General features: G+C 37.5%; 1 protein-coding gene across 2 annotated transcripts in view; it reads right to left on the bottom strand.

The window, feature by feature from the left end:
* Positions 1 to 22,300, bottom strand: part of LOC127985389 (netrin-G2-like) — a 61,670-nt gene that overhangs the window by 6,492 nt on the left and 32,878 nt on the right. Inside the window, exons 1-3 of one of the 2 annotated variants that reach the window (XM_052587388.1) lie at positions 3,243 to 6,570; positions 3,060 to 3,152; positions 2,657 to 2,731 (exon numbers count right to left, since the gene is read on the bottom strand). In XM_052587388.1, coding sequence (XP_052443348.1) covers positions 2,657 to 2,731; positions 3,060 to 3,152; positions 3,243 to 6,381 — 3,307 coding nt within the window. In that variant the 5' untranslated portion in view covers positions 6,382 to 6,570. Of the gene's footprint in view, positions 1 to 2,656; positions 2,732 to 3,059; positions 3,153 to 3,242; positions 6,571 to 12,330; positions 12,367 to 14,327; positions 14,501 to 22,300 lie in introns of those variants that run through there. The other variant, XM_052587389.1, reaches the window with a different exon arrangement.

Raw genomic sequence — 22,300 nt, 5'->3', positions numbered from 1 at the left:
TAAAGTAAAGAAGGGTTAAAAGAGATAGAAGATTTTGGGTGGGTTTTGAGATAATGAGATGAAATGTAATGCAAAATGTCAGTCAAGCTGCTGAATACAGTAATTAGTAAATGTGGGCGGGGTATGTTAATGAGCTTATGACATCATAATCATGATGATTTGAAAAATTCCATTCCATTTTTTGCAGTTTAGTTTAAATGCTCTGGGTGGACTAAGAAGTGTTGTGATGTGAATGTTAAGAGTATGACATTCAGACTAAATCATTAATCTCAATGCTGAATCAATTCAATGTTATTTTGCTTCACTTTGTGTCTTTCCTGCTGCGCCCAAAGTATCGACGGCTGGAGTGAAGATGTGTGTGTGGGTGTTTGTGTGTGTTGCTGACAGGGCGATATCTCACACACTCTTACGGGAGTCTTTCCCACACCTCGTGCACGTGTGTATGTGTGCTCCAGGGATGTTGGGAAATCTGATGACAGATGTGTTTCTAAAACAGCTGTTTCTCTGGCTTCTGAAGCAGATCAAACTGCTGGGGTTCTCCCAGTTCCCATTCACACCTGTCCTGTTTCTTACTGTCACTCACAGCCAATCAGTGTCTAGTGCATCAATGAACCACATTCAGTGTCGCTCCTTTTTGAGAATCTGACCCAGTCCTTGCCAAGCGTTACACAGCATCTTTGACCTCAACGCGACAGATACGAGGTTCTAGAAAGTGGAGGTGTAGGCTACATAAGCCCCTTTCACACTGCCATTCCGGCAAATACAGGGGTAAAGTGTTCCTTCAATTGTTCCTTGGTCGCTAGATTTTGCACTTTCACACTGCCAGTGATGACCCGGGATATGTGCGTGCTTTCACACACAACCCTTGAAGATCCCGTAACGACACGTGACATCAGCGCGTGACGTGTAATGTACGAGTCGACAACGCTTGGCACGTTATACTTTCACTGAAGCAAGCAAACGATCTCGGCGTCTTTGCTCCATTACAGTTTGCACGTGATTTCGTCGCGAATGTTGATCTTCCTTCAAAACAGCCGGTAAAAGAGTCGCGCGATAACGCGCGTCATCACTTCGATACGGAATTAGATCTGGCTTTTGTTCACACAGCGCTCGTCCCGGGTCGAACCCCGCAATGTTACTAGGTCCCCGACCTGGGTTCAATTCGGTAATCAATCCCGGGACGTGGTTGCTTTCACACAGAAGGCAACCCGGCAATGTTACGGGAATATTGCGGGTCCGACGTGCAGTGTGAAAGGGGCTATAAGATGTATTTTTTGAAAGAAAGTATTACTTTTGTTGAACAAGGATGCGTGTAATTGATCAAAATGTACAGTAAAGGCATTTAGAAAATTACTAAATATCTCTATTTCAAATAAATACAGTTATTAAAAAATAAAAACAATTAACCATTTAAACATAGTTAAGATTGTATAGCTAAATCTAATGTTCCTGATGTGGCAATTGCTGTATCTAATCAATCTAATGGTATTTAATATACAAGTAAACTTTTACAAATGCATATTAACCTGACCATTTAATCAGCTTAAGGAATTCTTAGCTATTTCAGATTTGTTTTTTTTTGTTTTTTTATCAGTTTAGACGTGCCTTTCAAATATTTATGTACACTTTAAAAGCTAGAGAACAAGAACTCAGTACAGAGCCTGTCTCAGCACATAGGAACAGGCAAATCAATGAAATATAAATGAGAGTTACACACACACACAATAGAGAGAAGCAGGGATGAAGGGATATTAATGAAAGTTTGAACACTAGAATGCCGAGAAACATCAAACTCAGCGAGTCTAGTTTCTGAACTCTAAACATCACTTGTTCTAGATCTTTCTAAAGTACTAACCATTCATTCACATCTCCACTGAAACATGTTCTAGGACTCTTCACAGTTACCTGTTCCTCTATTGAGCTTTTGTAGACCTTAAAACTACCAAGGCTGTGAGAGCATGTGCTGTATGAAGATCTAGATCACAAATAATTTTTTGTCTACTGAAAGTCTTTTCGAAAGATGTTTGGTCAGTTGACAATTGTTTGGTCACTTCTATTCCTCACAGACTTCTTTTTGAATTTATTCCTGTCAAAATGTAAATATGACTGCGCTGATAGCCTGTTACACCATGGGCGTCCCGTGTGCGAATCACAACTCAAGGAAATTTTCCAATCCCGCCCCCTCTCTCTCCCATTTCAGTAAGGCAAAAATACCACAAAAAAAACAACAACAACAAAAATTCTACAATGTCATGGTACCCTGACAAAGGTCTATTGGAAAATTCTATAGTATGCTGTGTTCTATAACTCTCCTTGATTCATTAAAAAAAATGCGGCAGCATGACATTTCTACGGTGCATCAATAAAAGTGTCTGCTAAACATAAAATTTAAATTAATTCAGAAACACTATAACTTTCGGAGTAGATCTATTTAGTTACTTAGTGCTTCTAAACAACTCATGTTTCCACACAACACATTAACTATAGTTCTAGAGACTAAAAAACCTACGGTGAGCTCTAGAACCCATTTGAGTCAAAGGTTCTAGAATATTAAAGTCTTTTATCTAGCATGTTCCCTCATTCTTTTAAATACTATGACATTGTACTTTGAAATCTCTTTCTATCTTTTCTCAGCTCATATTAATTTCTTTCTCACCTTTGAAGTCGTCATATATGATGCCTTTTAGCTGTACGGTCTGTTGCCCTCCAGACAGTAAGAACTTCAGAAGAGCTTCGGAGAATGAAAAGACTTATTTTTTTACAATATGTTCTAAATCTAGGTCTAGGTTCCTACTATGACAAGCAAAGCAAATCGAGTCTATGACAAGCAGATCTCCAGCTATCTAACCATAAATTGCTACCAACCATATTATACACTATATGTGTGTGTATATATACACACACACACATATACACACACACACACACACACAGTCTAAAGAGGTAGGCTACAGAAGCTAATGAAGCTCCATGCTAATATGGATTCTAATGACTGCTATGCATACACAGACTTAACTAGCCACACAATGTGCTCTAAATTGACCTCACACAATGGATACCTTTTTTATTCTCTTCATCTTCTCTCTCCCACTTATGAATGTGTTTTACTTCACCATCTCCTTTATCATGCTCTTCTGAGTGTTTGTGTGGGTCTAGACGAGCAAAGAAAAGAACTGAGCAATCCACAGGTTTATACTATATTCTGTACTACAGGCCGTTTGAAACTATCAGCTGAGCCATACCTCCAACAGCTGTGTGTGTATGAGATCCTTCATCCTCTCCATTTGTCTTTCCTTCCGACTCCTTTGGTTTCTGTAGTACTGACTTTATATCCTCATGTTTTGGTCCTGATTCATGTGGCATGTGTACTGATGAAACGGTCTCTACTTTTGGCAGCACAGATCCATGCATTGTCTCTGACTGTGGTACTGGTTTATGAGATTCACTTTTTGGCTTTGTTGGTATGTGTCCATGAGATTCTAATATCGATTCAAAAGGTTTCACTATTGGCTGATGAGGTTTATGCATTGCCTCATGATGATGTACTATTAGTTCATGAGGTTTGTGCATTGAATCATGAAGTTCCACCATTGGCTCATGAGGTTTCTGCATTGGCTCATGGTGATGTACTATTGGCTCATGAGGTTTATGCATTGGTTCATAGAGTTCCAACATTGGCTCATGAGGTTTATGCATTGGTTCATAGAGTTCCAACATTGGCTCATGAGGTTTATGCATTGGCTCATGATGATGTAATATTGACTCATGAGGTTTATGCATTGGCTCATGGGGTTCCACCATTGGCTCATGAGGTTTCTGCATTGGCTCATGGTGATGTACTATTGACTCATGAGGTTTATGCATTGGTTCATGGGGTTCCACCATTGGCTCATGAGGTTTATGCATTGGCTCATGATGATGTACTATTGGCTCATGAGGTTTATGCATAGGCTCATGATGATGTACGATTGACTCATGAGGCTTATGCATTGGCTCATGAAGTTTATGCATAGGCTCATGATGATGTACAGTTGACTCATGAGGTTTATGCATTGGCTCATGATGATGTACTATTGGCTCATGAGGTTTATGCATTGGCTCATGATGATGTACCATTGACTCATGAGGTATATGCATTGGCTCATGGGGTTCCACCATTGGCTGATGAGGTTTATGCATTGACTCATGATGATGTACTATTGGCTCATGAGGCATTGGCTCCAGAGGTTTTTGCATTGGTGCATGATGATGTACTATTGGCTCATGAGGCACGAGCTCATGAGGTTTATGCATTGGCTCATGATGATGTACTATTGACTCATGAAGTTTATGCATTGGCTCATGGGGTTCCACCATTGGCTCATGAGGTTTATGCATTGGCTCATGATAATGTACTATTGGCTCATGAGGTTTCTCTGGCTCATGAGGTTTATGCATTGGCTCATGATGATGCACTATTGGTTCATGAGGTTTCTCTGGCTCATGAGGTTTATGCATTGGCTCATGATGATGGACTATTGGCTCATGAAGTTTATGCATTGGCTCATGATAATGTACTATTGGCTCATGAGGTTTCTCTGGCTCATGAGGTTTATGCATTGGCTCATGATGATGCACTATTGGTTCATGAGGTTTCTCTGGCTCATGAGGTTTATGCATTGGCTCATGATGATGGACTATTGGCTCATGAAGTTTATGCATTGGCTCATGATGATGTACTATTGGCTCATGAGGTTTATGCATTGGCTCATGGGGTTCCACAAATGGCTCATGAGGTTTATGCATTGGCTCATGATGATGTACTATTGACTCATGAGGTTTATGCATTGGCTCATGGAGTTCCACCATTGGCTCATGAGATTTATGCATTGGCTCATGATGATGTACTATTGGCTCATGAGGTTTATGCATTGGCTCACGAGGTTTCTCTGGCTCATGAGGTTTATGCATTGGCTCATGATGATGTACTATTGACTCATGAGGTTTATGCATTGGCTCATGGGGTTCCACCATTGGCTCATGATGATGTACTATTGGCTCATGAGGTTTCTCTGGCTCATGAGCTTTATGCATTGGCTCATGATTATGTACTATTGGCTCATGAGGTTTATGCATAGGCTCATGATTATGTACTATTGACTCATGAGGTTTATGCATTGGCTCATGGGGTTTCACCATTGGCTCATGAGGTTTATGCATTGGCTCATGATTATGTACTATTGGCTCATGAGGTTTATGCATAGGCTCATGATTATGTACTATTGACTCATGAGGTTTATGCATTGGCTCATGGGGTTTCACCATTGGCTCATGAGGTTTATGCATTGGCTCATGATGATGTACTATTGGCTCATGAGGTTTCTCTGGCTCATGAGCTTTATGCATTGGCTCATGATGATGTACTATTGGCTCATGATGTTTATGCATAGGCTCATGATGATGTACTGTTGGCCCATGAGGTTTCTCTGGCTCGTGGGCTGTATGCATTGGCTCATGAGTTTTCACTATTGGATCATGAGGTTTATACATTGTCTCATGAGGATTCACTGTTGGTGAGTGAGTATTTACTATTGCGTCATGAGAATTCACTATCGGATCATGAGGTTTATGCGTTAACCCATGATGATGTACTATTGGTTCCAGAGGTTTATGCATTGGCTCATGAGTTTTCTCTATTGGATCATTAGGTTTATGCATTGCCTCATGATGATGTACTATTGGCCCATGAGGTTTCTCTGGCTCATGAGCTTTATGCATTGGCTCATGATGATGTACTATTGGCCCATGAGGTTTCTCTGGCTTGTGGGCTGTATGCATTGGCTCATGAATTTTCACTATTGGATCATGAGGTTTATACATTGTCTCATGAGGATTCACTCTTGGTGAGTGAGTATTTACTATTGAGTCATGAGAATTCACTATCGGATCATGAGGTTTATGCGTTAACCCATGATGATGTACTATTGGTTCCTGAGGTTTATGCATTGGCTCATGAGTTTTCTCTATTGGATCATTAGGTTTATGCATTGCCTCATGATGATGTACTACTGGTCCATGAGAATTTATTATTGGCTCATGATGATTAACAATTGGATCATGAGTTTTCACTACTGGAACATGAGGTTTATGCATTGCCTCATGGTGTTTCACCATTGGCTCATGAGGTTTATGCACTGGTTCATATGAATTCACTAATAGCTCATGAGGTTTAAACATTGGCTCATGAGGATTCGCCAGAGGCTTGTGGGGATTCTTTATTAGATCATGAGGTTTATGCACTGCCTCATGAGGAGTTACTATTGGCTCATGAGTTTTATGCACTGGCTCATGAAGTTTCAGTATTGGTTCTTGTAGATTCATTGTTGACTGATGAGGTTTCATTATTGGGTCGTGATGTTTTACTATTGCTTCATGAGATTCTGGTCCTGGCTTGTGAAGTTTTACTATTGGATCGTGAGATTTCTGTACTGGTTCATGATATTCTGTTATTGAGGTATGAACATAATATTTATGCACATCTACAACAATAATAGAATTCTACCAAACTCTTGATGGCCTAACAATACCTTTGATGGGCTGTTTGTTAATTTCTCCATGGTGTGTCCTCTCTTTTTCAACAGGAAACAAGTTTTGTCCTGAGTGCTTGGGTTGGTGATTATGTCTGTGAGGAACTGTAGTTTATCAAAAACAAGGAAATGTCACTTAGGCATTACAGGGCCTTAAATTAATATAAATTACATATTAACTTATTTTGTGTGTTCATTTTAATTGTCTACTTTCTTTTAGTTATCTCTACTACTTTTTTTGTAGAAAATTCTGCTCTGTGCAGCACTTACACTCATTTGTTTTCTTTGCATTTAATGTAAACAGCTGTGTAAAGGATACATCTAAAGAGAAATTATTGATTGCATTTATGTCTGCACTCTATTGATGTGATTCTTAATTTGAATGTAGTTTCAAACTAAAGTGACTGCCCTTCTGAGTGAGCTTCTATTTGGTTGCAAGGGTGTATATAGTACCTTAACAAATTAAAAGTATAGACAAACCAAACAGCAATTAATCTCAAATGACAGATTGGTGTTGTTTGAGGTACACAGACACTTCTGCGTGTAAACAACGACCATGCTGTAATTTCATCAACACACGTACGCCGTATCCTGGGAATCTCAAAGATCTCCACCTTTATTAAATCCATCCAAGGAGCTGCTCTGTCTCGCATCTCAGCTGAGTGCTTTATACCCCCCTCCGTTTTTTCATGCCAGCTTGACGTTTTCAGATCTGAGCTCGAGCTGGAGTTCTCGTTCACTTGTTAAACGTCATGCAGTATTCATTCCTCGGGTGTGTATGTGGCTTCGATCACTGAGCATGTGTGTGTGTGTGTGTGGTAGTTCTTTGTTTTATATATATTCGCAGGCTGCCCTAATCCGCTTTGCACTGAAAGATGCAAAGTCACTCTATATTTTGACAGGGGAAAACACTGTCTAATTGAGCATTGATTTCCCACTGCGCACACTGCTTTGGAGCCGTTACCCACAATCCTCTAGGGGTACGTTTGAGTAGATGACTTACTGGCAGCAGAGTCGCTGAGCTCTTGGCTTGGCTATAGTGCTTTGACTGCCAAAACAAGTGTTTGAAAGATGTTTCTATAGAATACTAACAACACTAGCACACACAAACTAGTGCTTGTAACTTACCTTTGCTTTCTATATGTGCATGAACAGACCACTCCTCCATGGGTGTGGCTTTGTGGGGCGTGTCCTCACTGAGAATATGAGAAGGGGGTGTGGCAGGGGGCAGGGCTTCTATGGTTGTATAAAGTGCCTTAGGCTCTATTTCAGCTGGTGGGACGTGATGTTTAGGAGGGGCATCTAATAGGATTTGCGGGGTGAGTGTAATAGAAACGGGTTAGAGAAACCAGAGTCAGCATGGAATACACAAAGTGCTGAGCTTTACAAAACAGCTTGCATTTTAAATATTTTAGTTTGCACATGAGGGGCGCTAGTGTCAACTGGAATCCCATTCTGCACTGCAGAGGCAGTTATGAATTCAATTCATGTTCAATCTGTGTATTAAAATATTCAGAATGGGGTACTACCATACTGCATAACATACAGGGATGTGCAAAATTCAGAATAATTTTGTCCCTATCTATCTATCTATCTATCTATCTATCTATCTATCTATCTATCTATCTATCTATCTATCTATCTATCTATCTATATACTGTAACTGCATGCTTCAAACTTAAAGTCTTTTAGAACCTTTTAAACTAAAAACATTCAGTTTGTTTTGATAAACTTTGAGATTTCAAATCTGAATTGTAGGTCATCCTGTTTGCCACATTAAATACAACAACTGAATTGGAATTAAATTTTAAACTCAATTTTGAATGATGCACACCTGATATTGCCCACTGTTGTTTTTTTTAAAATATGACGCAGTATCTAGAAACAACACATTTCTAAATTACTTTTGTTATTGCCTTAAATCACTGCATGCAGTTTTATTATATCTATATTGTTTTATTTCAGATAAAAATGTGTTCACGTTTTCCAGTTCAGTGCAACAAGTCAAGAACGAGAAAAACACGTGTGGCTGAAATTGCCTGAGCATATTGCAGAAAGGATGCCAGTCTTTTCAGTCATCGCCAGTGCGTCATCAGTTTATCTAACCGGAGCACATTTGTAATATCAGAGGTCTCAAGTGAGATGCTGTTAGATTATGAAGCTGCAGTTTAATGCAGATTGTCAGTATGCATGTGTTCGTGCATGTGTGTGTGCTCATGTAGTTGCAGATGGCGCTCTGTTGGATTAAGGCACATTACATCATCATTAAGCTCTGCTAGTGCATTAATGCAGCAAACTTGCATAGTACCTCATATCACCTAGTATATTACTCTACACATTATATTCTAGTTACTACTTATTGCTACAACTACAGGAGCCTTTAAGGGTCACACTGTCCCACCTGTGATCAAAGCTAGCGCTTCTGTTAAAGCCGTAGTGAATTCTTCATCTGAAGTGTCAGTCACTGTTGGCATTAAAGACGGACAATAAGCAATAAACAACACCGGGAGCAGAAACTACAGCAACACAAGGGTTAAAGACAGAGTCTAATTTTATACTGCAGTCCATTCATAGTCAAATGTGAATTGTTCTTCCTATCATATAATGTCCTGTTATTTGTTGCTCATAAGATAACAATATAAAGACACAAAGTCATTATGCATGTGTAGGATTGACAAGAAGAAAGATCATGTATGATTGTGTGTGTGTGTTTCGTATATATCATATCAATCATTCACTGAATCATGATCATTTTGCTGAATGAAAGCAAATGTATCATTCACCGACTGTTTTGCTGTGATGTCATTTCCTGTAGTGTTTGTGTGTACTGGTTTGTTCTACATCTTGTGGCTATTTGCCCAACTGACCAACCAGCAGCCAGAGGATCAGACTCGCCGCCCTGACCTCGTAATCCCTGTCTGAACGTATAATCCCAGCGTGTGTGTGTGAAGAAGGACATTCATCCAGCACACATTAATAGGAACACACACACTGGCCTACATATCATCTCCCTCTCTTGTACGTTTGAGCGTGTGTGTGTTTGTGTAAGTGTGACGTGTGTATGTTATGTGCTTGTGTGTGTGTGTTGTTCCCCCTGTGTGGGAGACCCTTGAACCCTTAGACTACAGGGGAGAGATAACATGGACATGATCTATGAGTTTGATTTCTCTGGGCAATATGCCACACACACACACACACACACACACACACACACACACACACATTCACACGGCCCAAAAAGAGCCATGTGTGGTGCCTTAAAGGAATAGTTCACTGAAAAAAGAACATTTGCTGTAAATGTATTCACCCTCAGGCCATCCGAAATCAGTTTGTTTCTACAAGGGAACAGATTTGGAGAAATGTAGCATTGCATCACTTGCTCACCAATAGATCCTCTGCAGTGAATGGGTGCCGTCAGAATGAGATACTAAACAGCTGATAAGAACATAACAATAATCCACTCCAATCCATAAATTAACATCTTGAGAAGCAAAAAGCTGCATGTTTGTAAGAAAGAAATCCATCATTAGGATATTTTTTAAACTTCAAACAACTGTTTCTGGCTAAAATACTGGTCCACAATCCATAAAAAGTCCTCCTCCAGAAAATAAAAAAAAATCTTGCATTAAAATCCTGTTTTGGCTAGTAAACAGTGCTTGATCATTGCAGATTTCTCTCCTGATTCAGAGAAGACATCTTTTCACTGGAGAGAGATTATGGATAGAGTACTCTGTTTAAAGTTAAAAACACCTTAATAGTGGATGTTAACTGATGGACTGGAGTGCTGTGGATTATTGTGATGTTTTTATCAACTGTTTGGACTCTCATTTTGACGGCACCCATTGGTGAGCAAGTGATGGAATGCTACATTTCTCCAAAGAAATCTTGGATGGCCTGAGAGTGAGTGCATTTTTGGGTGAACTATTCCTTTAACACACACTCTGTCTGCTGTGCTTGCCTTTTCATTTAATTCTAATGTGGCTCCTGTTGACTCCCGTCCTGAATCATGCTAATTTTCCTGAATGCACCAGATGCATCAGCATCATGTCACTGGAAGGCCGTTTAAAGCTTTACGACGTTACACAAATGCTCTTAAAGTCCTGACATCGCAGCGTCCCGGGCTTCACTTCCACTAAGTACTTTTCCTCAGGAACACAGACAGTTTTAAAATTAGACGATGACTACGGGGCGACAGGACGGGCAGGGATCTACTCAGCATTTCTGGAAACATGCTCCGCCACAACGCATAAAGTCAAGCGAGTTTGAGAAAACTTTCTGGCAGAGTTAAACCGCATGTGTTTTGTAAACCGTTCTGCAGTTCTAAGTGCTTTGAGATCCTTCAGGTCTGTGTTTGAAATACTTTCACATGCATACAAACACGTCCTCGATCTACCTCCACCTTTACAGAGTTACACTCAACAAGCGTCAAATGCAACTGTAGTGAGTCATTTGATTTGAAAAGGGAATTTTGGATCCTCTGCTCGTGTCCTACTGATAATAACATCTATAATGAGCATCTAGTCTTAAAGACAGCTGAAACTACAAGTGGCAAAATGACACTCACCCGTCGTCTTGAAGATGTACCCTTTAAAAACATTTACCATGGTAAACATAGTTCCTCTGAGAATGTAGATATTACTACTGTAAAATGACTATAAACATTAGGTAACCAGCTCGCTATAAATTTATTTTTGTCATTTTCAGGAATTTTTTTCACTCTCTCTTAGTATATTAATATGAAAAATAATAGAAATAATAAATTTCCATTAATAAATAAAATGCATTTAAATATTTTAAATTAAAATTAAAATATCACATTTAAATATTGATTTAAATGTTCATATTGATAATTATTAAAAAAAAATATTAAGAACTATATATACAAACACTGACACACAATAGAAAATCATTCATATTTAGTAAAAACATTTAAAAGTTGATGATGAGATATGAAGGATAGGTCTCGGTATTAATTAATATTTTAAAATAGCTTTTATTTTATATTTTCAGTAGCTTTTTTAAGTGGTAGAAATTTTGTTATATGCTTTTTTATTTTATTTTTTACTTTTATTATTTAGTGTTTGTTCTTTCAAATATTGATTTTTTTTTTTTACATTACTCTTTAACTTTTATTTCAATTTTAGTGCATTTTAAAGTTATTTGCCAAGGCAACATTTCTAATTTTCATTCAAGTTTTTATATAATATTTCTATTTTTATTTCAGTTAACAAAAATCCTTTTGAATGGTTCTCGTCAACAATAACAACACTACGGTTTTATTGTTTTAGATTTATTGTAGTAACAATACCGCCCATAACTAGTTTTTTGGGTGTATTTCTGTAGGGCTGTGCCGCCAGCTGTACTGTTGTTTTCTGGGAAATCCCTTCTTAGATGTGGGCTGATATTGTGTGTGTTTCGTGCATGTGATGCTGTAGGCGTGTCTTCAGAGTGAATCTCTAATATTCTTATTCATTTTGAACCCTCAAGGAATCACGTCATCTTTCCTGCTTCTCTCTGTTCCTTCCTCTGCATCTCCCTTTATCTTTCTTCCTCCTGCTCTCTGATGTTAGACTGAATTGCGGCTAGTTTCAGCGGTTAGCCGATGATGAAAGCCACAGGACGGGCGGCCCCATGAAAAATGAAGAAGACATAACGAGGGATGGAGCACAGAGACAATGAAGAAAGAGAGAGCGAGGGATGACTGACATATCAGAGAGAGGATGAAAGACCCATCCTCTCGTTTGTTGAGGGTTTCGTTACTTACTGGAACCAGAAGAAGAACCAGCCAACGCCTGAGAACCTGAAAGAGAGAGAGAGAGAGAGAGTGTGAGTCAGGGCTTGGTTCCAAAACCTAGTGAGTGCTTTCTACATAGACAGCTGCCTTTTAAGGGAGCATCCTAACTGAAATGGAACATCAACAGTGACTGATTTGGAACATTCTATATCAAAAACATTACTGGTGGACGTAAAAAAAACAACAAAAAAAAACATCCAAGATTAACATATTAATATCAAAGTGCAAACACAGTGTAGATATTTTTTTTAATTGAAATATTTTAAATATTATACACTAAATAGTTAATTATGAAATATTTTAGGTTATAAACACAAAAAGAGAACAATTTTAATCAGATTTTTTTTTCCACTGTGCTTGTTCTAATGCATTTTGCCAAAAATTTGGTAGGCAGCATAATAGTGTCATACACATGAGATGCATTAATTGTAATTCAGATTTAATGTAATGCTGACTCTAAGCATATATTATATTACTATATATTAAATACATGCATATATTTAGAGAATTATAAAATAATCAAACAGTTGTTTTTGCAAAATAAAGCCAGCATAATCAAGCAATATCAAAACATTTATTTACAATAAATACAGCAATATTCCATGCAAATAATAATGATCAGTTTTGATGTTGGCTTTAGTAAGCAGATATTAAATAAATATGTCCGTATATTGAAATCAATTATAAAAACACCCAAACAGCATTTTTAATCAGATTCTTCACTGTGCTCGCCGCAATGCTTTTTTTGTATTCTGGCCAAAATAATCTGGCCAAATGAAGGCAGTAAATTTAAGAAACAGTGAAACACACTGATTTATAATAAACACAGCAATATTCCATGAAAAATAAGGACAGTCCGTTTTAATTTCACGTTGACTTGAATCAGCATATAGTAAATAAATATATGCATATATTAAAAAGAAAATAATCTTGCTGTGCTAGTTGAAATGCATCGAGGCATCCTAGTGTCTCTGACCAAAGGAAGCAGAGGAATGAAGTCTAGGTAGGCAGCTCACTAGGTTTCAGAACAGATCTAGTGTTTCCTGTTCAGACAGTGATTAGTGCAGATTTGGGCCGTTTTCTCCACAGAGGAACCTGTGTGTGTGTGTGTGTGTTTGGGAACATTTTGTAGGCTGGAACGGCGGTGTGCGTCTGCGCTGCTCTCCTCTCTGTTCTCTGGGAATTGGGCCGCCACACCAGCAGTCTTGATCTTACTGTGAGCTGACAGGTCTGTGAAGTCTAAAAGGCTCTGCAGCGCTCGGGTGTGTAAGTGAAGAGAGTTGAGATCTGCAGTCTGCTGGATTCACCCGTGTGTGTGTGTGTGTGTGTGTGATGCCCTAGATTATTATTTTATCATGAGTGCTGCTGGTAAAATGGAGGGATGTGGTGTTCCAAAAAATCTCCCTTTGGATACTGTACAGAAGGGAAGAAAAATTACATTTGTGTTCATTTTCATCTCTGTTTCTCCTTCTGTCTCTCTGCCCTCATCTACCTTTTTTCCCCTCCTGATCGTTTTGTCCAGATTTTCAGGGATAAATCAGATCCAGGCTGCTGGATAACCGCCCGTCTGCTTTCTCTGTGTGTGTGTGTGTGTGTGTGTGTGTGTGTCGGAGTGTAAAGATCTCCGAAGCTCAGAGGAATTCCGGTCGAGGAATTCTGAACCCAGAAAATAATGAGGAGATTTCAGTGTGACGGGGCTTAGATGTGAGACTCCTGTAGTGCGGGATGTTTTTAGAGATAATTAATTCTGTTTCATTGTGGAGTAGAATATGATTAAATGGATTGATCTGATTCATGAGGAGCTGGTATTTGCTCACTGGAGACCTGGTGCGATTGATTTTAGAATGATGTTGCATTCATAATAGCAACCATTTTATACCTACAATTAGGGTTATTTTCTATTCTTGAAGAGTGTGTGTGTGGTTTATGTGTATTTCTGTTGTGTTTGGCACTGGTATTTGACTCACATGTGTTGGGGGATCCGTTGGGAGTTGGTAAATATGATCCTGATTTCCAGGTCTTGGCTTTGAATCCTTTCTTGCAGCGCTGGCAGTCCTGTCCGGTCGTGTTGTGTTCACATTGACACTGTAAGTTGCCGTCCACATACAAACACTGAGACGCATGGAGATTGCATTTACACCTGAAAGACAGAAAGAGAAGAAACGTTTAGCAGGACTGTAACACAGACCTGATGATCTCATGTGTTTCTGATAGAGAACTGAAATTTTGATCAATTTGAATGTTAATATTAACGTCAGTGTTATTTTAGTATCATTGATATAATATGATAGTGTTTATTAATATTTAGAATTAGTGTTTATTTTTTACATTTTCAGTTTTATTTTACATTTTAGATTATTTTTTTTGTAATTATGTTAAGTGATTTTGTCATCTTTTTCATATTTTAAAGTTTATTTTTAGCTTTATTATTATAATTTAGCAATTTGAATACTTCAGCTTTTTTTTTATTTAAGTTAGTTGCCCAGGCAACATTTCTAATTTCCGTTGTAATTAAAACTATTTATTTATGCGATTTAATTAAAAAAATATATATATATTTAAATATTTTAATATATATATATATATATATATATATATATATATATATATATATATATATTTAGATTTTTTTAATTTAAAAGTTTTTCATTTTATATTTTCATTTTATTTCAAGTTTATTTCAAATACATAAAATAATTTAGTTTACATTTTAGTCATTTTACGTGCTATTATTTTTTATTTTTTATATTTCAATACATTTTTATCAAATCTTTTTCAAATTTAGTCATTTTTGTACTTCAATTTTTCAATTGATTTAACTTCAATAAGTTGGCAAGGCAACTTCAATTATTTAAATGAACTAAAACCATTTTTTTATATTTCATATTTTATTTTTAATGCACTATAACAACACTGATCAATGTTAAAATGAATTTGATTGTTAATGTGCATGTGAATTTGAATCTTAATTACTTTCCAAAATATTGTTACTTTTGAGGCCAAAGGGCAGACCAGAAATATTTTGGACATTAATGACATTTTGCTTTTTTTATGATTTAAAGTGGCAAAGTCATCAGGAAATGAATGAACTAGGTATGAAGAGCAGTAGAAGCTTGATGTCTTCAGAGATATAAATTACAGGTGTGTGTGAGTGTGTGTTGGCAGGTGGAAATGCATCAAGAGCAATGAACACAAGTGTGCTGCTGTAGATTGGGCCCAGTAAAGCAGAAATGAGCGTTTATGTAAGACCAAATGGCCCTGATCCTAAATGAGACTCTTCCACCTGAGCAGCACAGTGTGTGTGTGTGTGTGTGTGTGTTACTGTCGAGCTTCAATCCAGTTAGTTCCGCTGGAGTGAACATGGATCCATCAGCATCAAATATTCACACCATCGTCCTGTACTTTGAGCCAACCCACATCTATCTCTCTCACACACTCTTTTTTTTCTCGCTTTATCTTTTCCACAGCCTGTGAACATCCCCCCCCCTCTTTCTCCTTCCTTCCATCTCCTTTAACCTCGTTCTCTGACACCATCGCTCTTCTAAGATGGGGTTTAGTGTGTACTAAAGTGGTCTAGGTTGAGCTGTCTGGCAGTCTGGAGTGTGAAGTGGTCTATGATTTATCATTTATACCTTGTGTGTCAATGTGCAATATGAATATCTGCAACTTAGTCTACTGTGATACATTTGAACCTTTTAAAAGCTTTACAGAGAACATTTTTACTCTCTAGTTGTTTAGAAAAACATCTTAGATCTATAGAAAAAAATTTGAATGTTTATCTGACAATTGTGACTTTATAAGTTTGTAAGTTTTAGCAATTTAGAGTTTTTTAATGAATTCCCATTACTTTTCCATGTTTTTGGCTCTTTGTGATTACTGGATAAGGATTTGTAAAAATCATTACAGACTGAACTCACAGATTGCACTTTCTAGCTGACTGAATATTTTATAACAGAGTGTAACTGAAAAAAAAAATAATTCACTACAGAAATTCCCATGCCTTTTGAATATTTGATTATTTTTCATGATTGTTTTTTTTTTTTTTTTTTCAGGTCTGGAAATCACAATGTTAAAATTCCATTGCATTTGTTTTCCATGACCATAGGAGTCCTATTAAATAATTTTTAAAATAGTGATTCCCAGAACAACATTTTGATCCCGTCTCCGACTCGAGAACGCATTCAGATCTGACTCGATTCTGGTATGTAATGTTCACTTTTCACAGTCAATTCCTGATAAATAAATGTAAGCCCATGTCTAATTAACATTTGGTAAAACGAATTGTTGACTTTAAAAATAAAGGTTCTCAGTCCTTAGATCATAGATACAAAGGGTTATGGTTCTTGAGCTGCTCTATGGTTTATGGGATTATTAATTTGTGATGTTTCACTATAGGTTCTTTTTTTGTTGTTTAGATTTTAGATAAAAGTTCTTTGTAGAATTTTAAAGGCTTTGCGATGACATCACACAGTTTTTGAATCGATTTGGAAGCATCGCTGTCATTCTGATTGTCTTTCTCTCAGTCTCTCTGTGAGTTATGGATTATGTGAGTGGTTTTATGATGAGCAAATCAAACAAACAAACAAACATGAATCCACAGTGAGACTGGGAATGCTCTCTCGTTCTCTGATTTGTCTGATTTTTCTCTTCTGTTCATTAGATGATAGAGAGACGTTTCACACTCACACACAACTCATTCCGAGTCATTAATTCCCTCTGATAGCAGAGAGAGATGGAGGTATATAAAGAGCAGTAAGAGCAATCTAATGAAGTAAACTGACCCTTTTGTTGTTGTCTGTTCTGGCAGAAAATAAATTTAAATCCTACTCTGAAGATTCATAGCTTCATAGATCATATAAATGTCCTTAACTTAAAGGGTTTGACTTCAGATTCGTCTACAGTACATATGAATTATAATTAGCTTCAGAATAATATTTTGTGATATGCCATTCAGCGTGAGTGTCTGATTCTGTCTGTGTCTTCAGTAATGGGATTGTGAATGTATTTGTCTGAAGGATGAGATCAATGCACATGCTGTGAACGGCTCAAACTGACTAAATACAAAGACTCTGTGGCTTTCTCAGCTTTATTGTATAAGTAATCTTTTTTTTTCAGTTGTTCAGTTTTCAGTTGTATTATTATTATTTATTTTAGTATTATGTATATACTGTTATAGTATGTGTTCCTGTAGCTCAAGTGGTAGAGCATTGCTCTGGGGGTTGGGGAAGGTTGGGGGTTCGATTCCCTGGGAACACATGATAGGTAAAAATTGATAGCCTGAATGCACTGTAAGTTGCTTTGGATAAAAGCGTCTGCTAAATGCATACATCTAATCTAATCTAATCTAATCTAATCTAATTTAATCTAATTTAATTTAATTTAATTTAATTTAATTTAATATTTTTTATTAACTTTAATTATGTTTTCATTTAAATTTTAGTTTAAGTTTTATCAGGTTTTAGTTTTTTTATGAAATCTTAATCATCACAGTCACAGTGTTTTGATTCATCCGTTACTTTTTGTTTCGTTCCACTTCCAAAAATTCCACAAAATAAAATCGATCTATCATTTTTAGTGTTGCTGCTGCTTTTCACACTCTACTCTCTCTCTTCTTCTCAGTCTGGTTTGCTCTTCAGTCACGCTTCGGTGAGAGTGGTATTCCCTCCGCGATTCCTTCAACTCCCACTCATCCAAACCCCAGCCACACTCATTCCCATCCTTTCTTCTGTCATTCCACACATTTTTCCCATTCAGGCCAGTTGCTCACTCGCTTAACTGCATTTTCCAGTAGTGTCTACTGTTCATATGACGTGTGATGTTGTGTTAGTGTGCCGGTGACACATAGAGGTTCCTGTTATTAAGCTTTTGTTATTCAGGTTACTGCTTTGAACACGTTGACTGTAACTAATTGTGGATTCTGCTCGAATTGTTGCTCCGCAGTGTCAGTAGTTGAAGTGAAAGGGAAACTGAATGCCGAAGACAGTTTATGCAAATGCTTATGCAGTGCTTTTGTTGTGTTTCAGAAAGCAACAACGTAAAAAATTGAGCATGTGTAGCATCTGCATTCAGATACTTGCAAAGCGTTTCAGGAATAACAAAATACTGCATATACTGTATACACAACTGTTAATGAAAGAAGTCTTTTCTGCTCACCAAGGCTGCATTTATTGAATCAAGAAATACGGTAAAAATAGTAGTATTGTGAAATATTATTACAGTTTCAAAATAAGTGTTTCTATTGTAATGTATTTTTATTTATTCCTGTCATCAAAGCTGTATTTTCAGCATCATTCCTCAAGTCTTCAGTGTTACGAGATCCTTCAGAAATCATTCTGATTTACTGATTTGTGGCTCAAAAAAAACTTTGTTTTATTATTACGAGTGTTGAAAACAGTTGTGCTTTTTCATATTTTTCTACAAATAGAAATCTTGTGTAACATTATACATGTATTTTCTGTCCCTTTTCATGCATTTAATGCATCCGAGCTAAATAAAATGATTAATTTCCTTCAAAAAATCAAAAATTAAAATCTTGGCCTGACCCCAAACTTTTGAACAGTGTATTTAAAAATAAAAACTAAATCAATTCTATACTTCTCAAATGTTTTTTGGTTCATCGTGAAAAAGTCATTGGTCTGCATTTTTGGAAAAAGAAAAAATGTTGCTTTAACCCTTTATCAAAAATGTATTTTCCTACTCTCCATTTACTATTTAACCTGCTGCACCATCTGAAATAAAATTTTGCAATAAAATCTAGTATCTCCTAACTTTTACTCTCAAAATATCTGTTTTTACTCCTAGATATGTTATGTTATAAAATAAAAAAGTAGTCTGTAAACAGCATTTGATTATTACTTTATAGCTTTTTGTGTAGCTAACTTTATAAAGGCTACATTGTCCGTAATTTAACTACTGCTATGGCTACAAGTGAGTAGAGTTTCCGCTTGACTACATTTTGTATGTATGTGTGTTAGACTTACTTCCACCCAAGACCCAGTCAATACCCATAATGCAGTGGTAAAAGCATAAGGTCACAAGGTCATTTGTCATGCACAGACCCCAGAGGAGTTCAGACAGAGCTTTTAGAGATGACCTTCAACCCAACACAACTGTATGTGTGTGTGTTAAAGGTCAAGAATGTTCTTCTTTTTTATCGTTTTACGTGTAACAGGTAATGCTATATTTGCTGCATGTGTGTTTGTGAATACTATAGCAGGTAGCATTTTTCTGTGTGTGTTCTGCATGTCGCAGCGTGTGGTTTCAGTGGGGCGTCTCACTGCACAGCAGAAAGTGAATAATTTACATAGACTGCTGCAGAAAAAGTGAACTCGTGTGTGTGTGTGTGTGTGTGTGTGTACACCAGCGATCCAAGCTAGATTCAGAACAGAAACTAGGTTTTTAAGTGCGTGTAGGGGAAAATAGATTACAAACAGAGAATGCACGGCCTTTTACACACACAAAGAGAGTCTCCTCAAAGCTTCTTCAACACGCAAAGACTGCGAGCGAGATGGAGGGAGGTGAAGCGGAGAAATGCAGAAGGTTTAGTTGGTGAGGTTTTATTCTGTATTTTTGGCCATCCGCTGCTTAAGAAGTGTTTGTTTCAATGAAAATCTGATCATTTTAGTCAAAAATGTCACTATTTCCTTTCTTCAATGTAACAATGTAACAAATGCCACCCTAAAAGAAACCTTTGCCACCCCTGCTGCCACCCCAGTTGGCAGCAACGAATTTTAAGGTTATGGCCAATTTGAAAATTTAAGAGCGCGAATCTTTCGTGATTCGTGATCCTGCTCCGAACTCCCAAACTGATTCAAATGATTTGCGATCCCCAAACTGACTCAAATGATTCACGAACCCGCTTTGAACTCACGAACTGACTCAAATGATTCGCGAACCCGCTCCGAACTCTCGAATTGATTCAAATGATTCGCGATCCCCATAACTGACTCAAATGATTCGCGATGCCGCTTTGAACTCCCCAACTGACTCAAATGATTCGCGATCCCGCTACGAACTCCCGAACTGACTCAGATGATCCTGGAAGCCGCTACGAACTCCCGAACTGATTCAAATGATTCGCGAACCCGCTTTGAACTCCCAAACTGACTCAAATGATTCGCGATCCCCATAACTGACTCAAATGATTCGCGTTCCCGCAACGAACTCCCTAACTGATTCAAATGCTCCGCGATCCCCATAACTGACTCAAATAATTCGCGATCCCGCTACGAACTCCCGAACTGATTCAAATGATTCGCGATCCCGCTCTGAACTCCCAAACTGACTCAAATGATTTGCGATCCCCATAACTGACTCAAATGATTCGCGATCCTGCTACGAACTCCCGAACTGATTCAAATTATTCGCGATCCTCAAACTGACTCAAATGATTCGCGAACCCGCTTTGAACTCCCGAACTGACTCGTGAACCCGCTCCGAACTCCCAAACTGACTCAAATGATTCGCGAACCCGCTTTGAACTCCCGAACTGACTCAAATGATTCGCGAACCTGCTCCGATATAGGTTCAAAACCGAATTGAGAATTTAATTCTGTAAGCATGATGTGGAATTGCAATATACATTTCAATGTAGAATTAAAAATGCATTAAAATCCAGTGAAATGTATGTAACTAATTGTTTTCATAAAAAGCTGGTTTGTCTTAACAAACTTTGAATGTTAGTTTGATAGAGCTTTTAAAAGTCCTTAAAAAGGCCTCATGGATGGTCGGGTAAAACAATGGATAAAGAGATACATCGAATGATAATAGTATGAATTTGTTTTTTATATATATATTTTGCATTTATATTTAATTTTGTTCAAATGTAATCTTTTTGTTTTGTTACATAGAACGATGGATGGATGAAATGATGGATTAACAATGAATAAAGTTAAGGATGGGTGGATGAATGAATGAAATGATGGATAAAATGGTGCACAGAATGAAGGATGGGTGGGTGGATGGATGGATGAATGGAAAAAATGAAATGATGGAGAAAAAAAGAATGCACATAGCGATGGATGGATGGTGAAAAAATGGATAAAAGGATGCATAGAACAATGATGGATGGATGGATGGTGAAATAATGGATAAAAGGATGCATAGATAATGATGAATAGATAAAAGTATGCCTAAAATGGATGGGTGGATGGATAGATGAATGGATAGCACAAAGGATAGAAAGAAACATCGAACAATGGATCGATAGATATCATTTTGAAACATTATCAATATAATTTTGAATTTAGTGCATATATTGTATGCTTTTATATTTAGTTTATTTGTCATTGTATTTAATGCATCCAGGAAGCATTACCTATGGTGATTTTTATTAGTTTAGTCAGTTCAAATTCTATTTCAGCTTCACGTGTAGCATTGCCAGTTCAGTTCAAATTCACACATATAAACTGAATGTGATCCAGGTGTATTATTGTGAATTTTGCACGTTTGCGATATATAGAGTGAGTGTTTATAGTAACAGTGTGTGTAGTGCAGCACTTCAGAAATATACTGCTGAAGAGTGTGAAAGCTCGGAGTATGCCAATGTTTCAGCATCTGTGAAAACAGACTCTTTCCAAGGACATCCTCACACCTCCCTCCCTCTCTCTCTCTCTCTCTCTCTCTCTAAGTGGTTCTCTTGAGAAATAAAGAGAGTAAATACGGGGATTGCTAAAGAGAAGGAGGCATACGTTGATGTAGAGATGGAAAATGAGAGACATGGGACTTAAAACTTGTTTGTTTGTTTTACTTTGTTTGTTCATTTAAAAATTGAAGTTCTCCTCAGGAAAATAACTGCATTAAAAAAGACACAGGGAGGAGAAGCGATGGATGAGGAAAAGATTTGAGAAAAGTGCTGACAGTGAGTTGGGAGGCGGTGGAGGAAGAACACACTGATTATCAAATCAGCCGTCGATGTGGGAGCATAAATCACTCTGCACTG

This window comes from Carassius gibelio, chromosome B21, assembly GCF_023724105.1.
Source record: "Carassius gibelio isolate Cgi1373 ecotype wild population from Czech Republic chromosome B21, carGib1.2-hapl.c, whole genome shotgun sequence".
Lineage (NCBI taxonomy): Eukaryota > Metazoa > Chordata > Actinopteri > Cypriniformes > Cyprinidae > Carassius > Carassius gibelio.
Note: the sequence above shows the minus strand (reverse complement) of the source record. Positions and strands in the feature narration are given on the sequence as shown.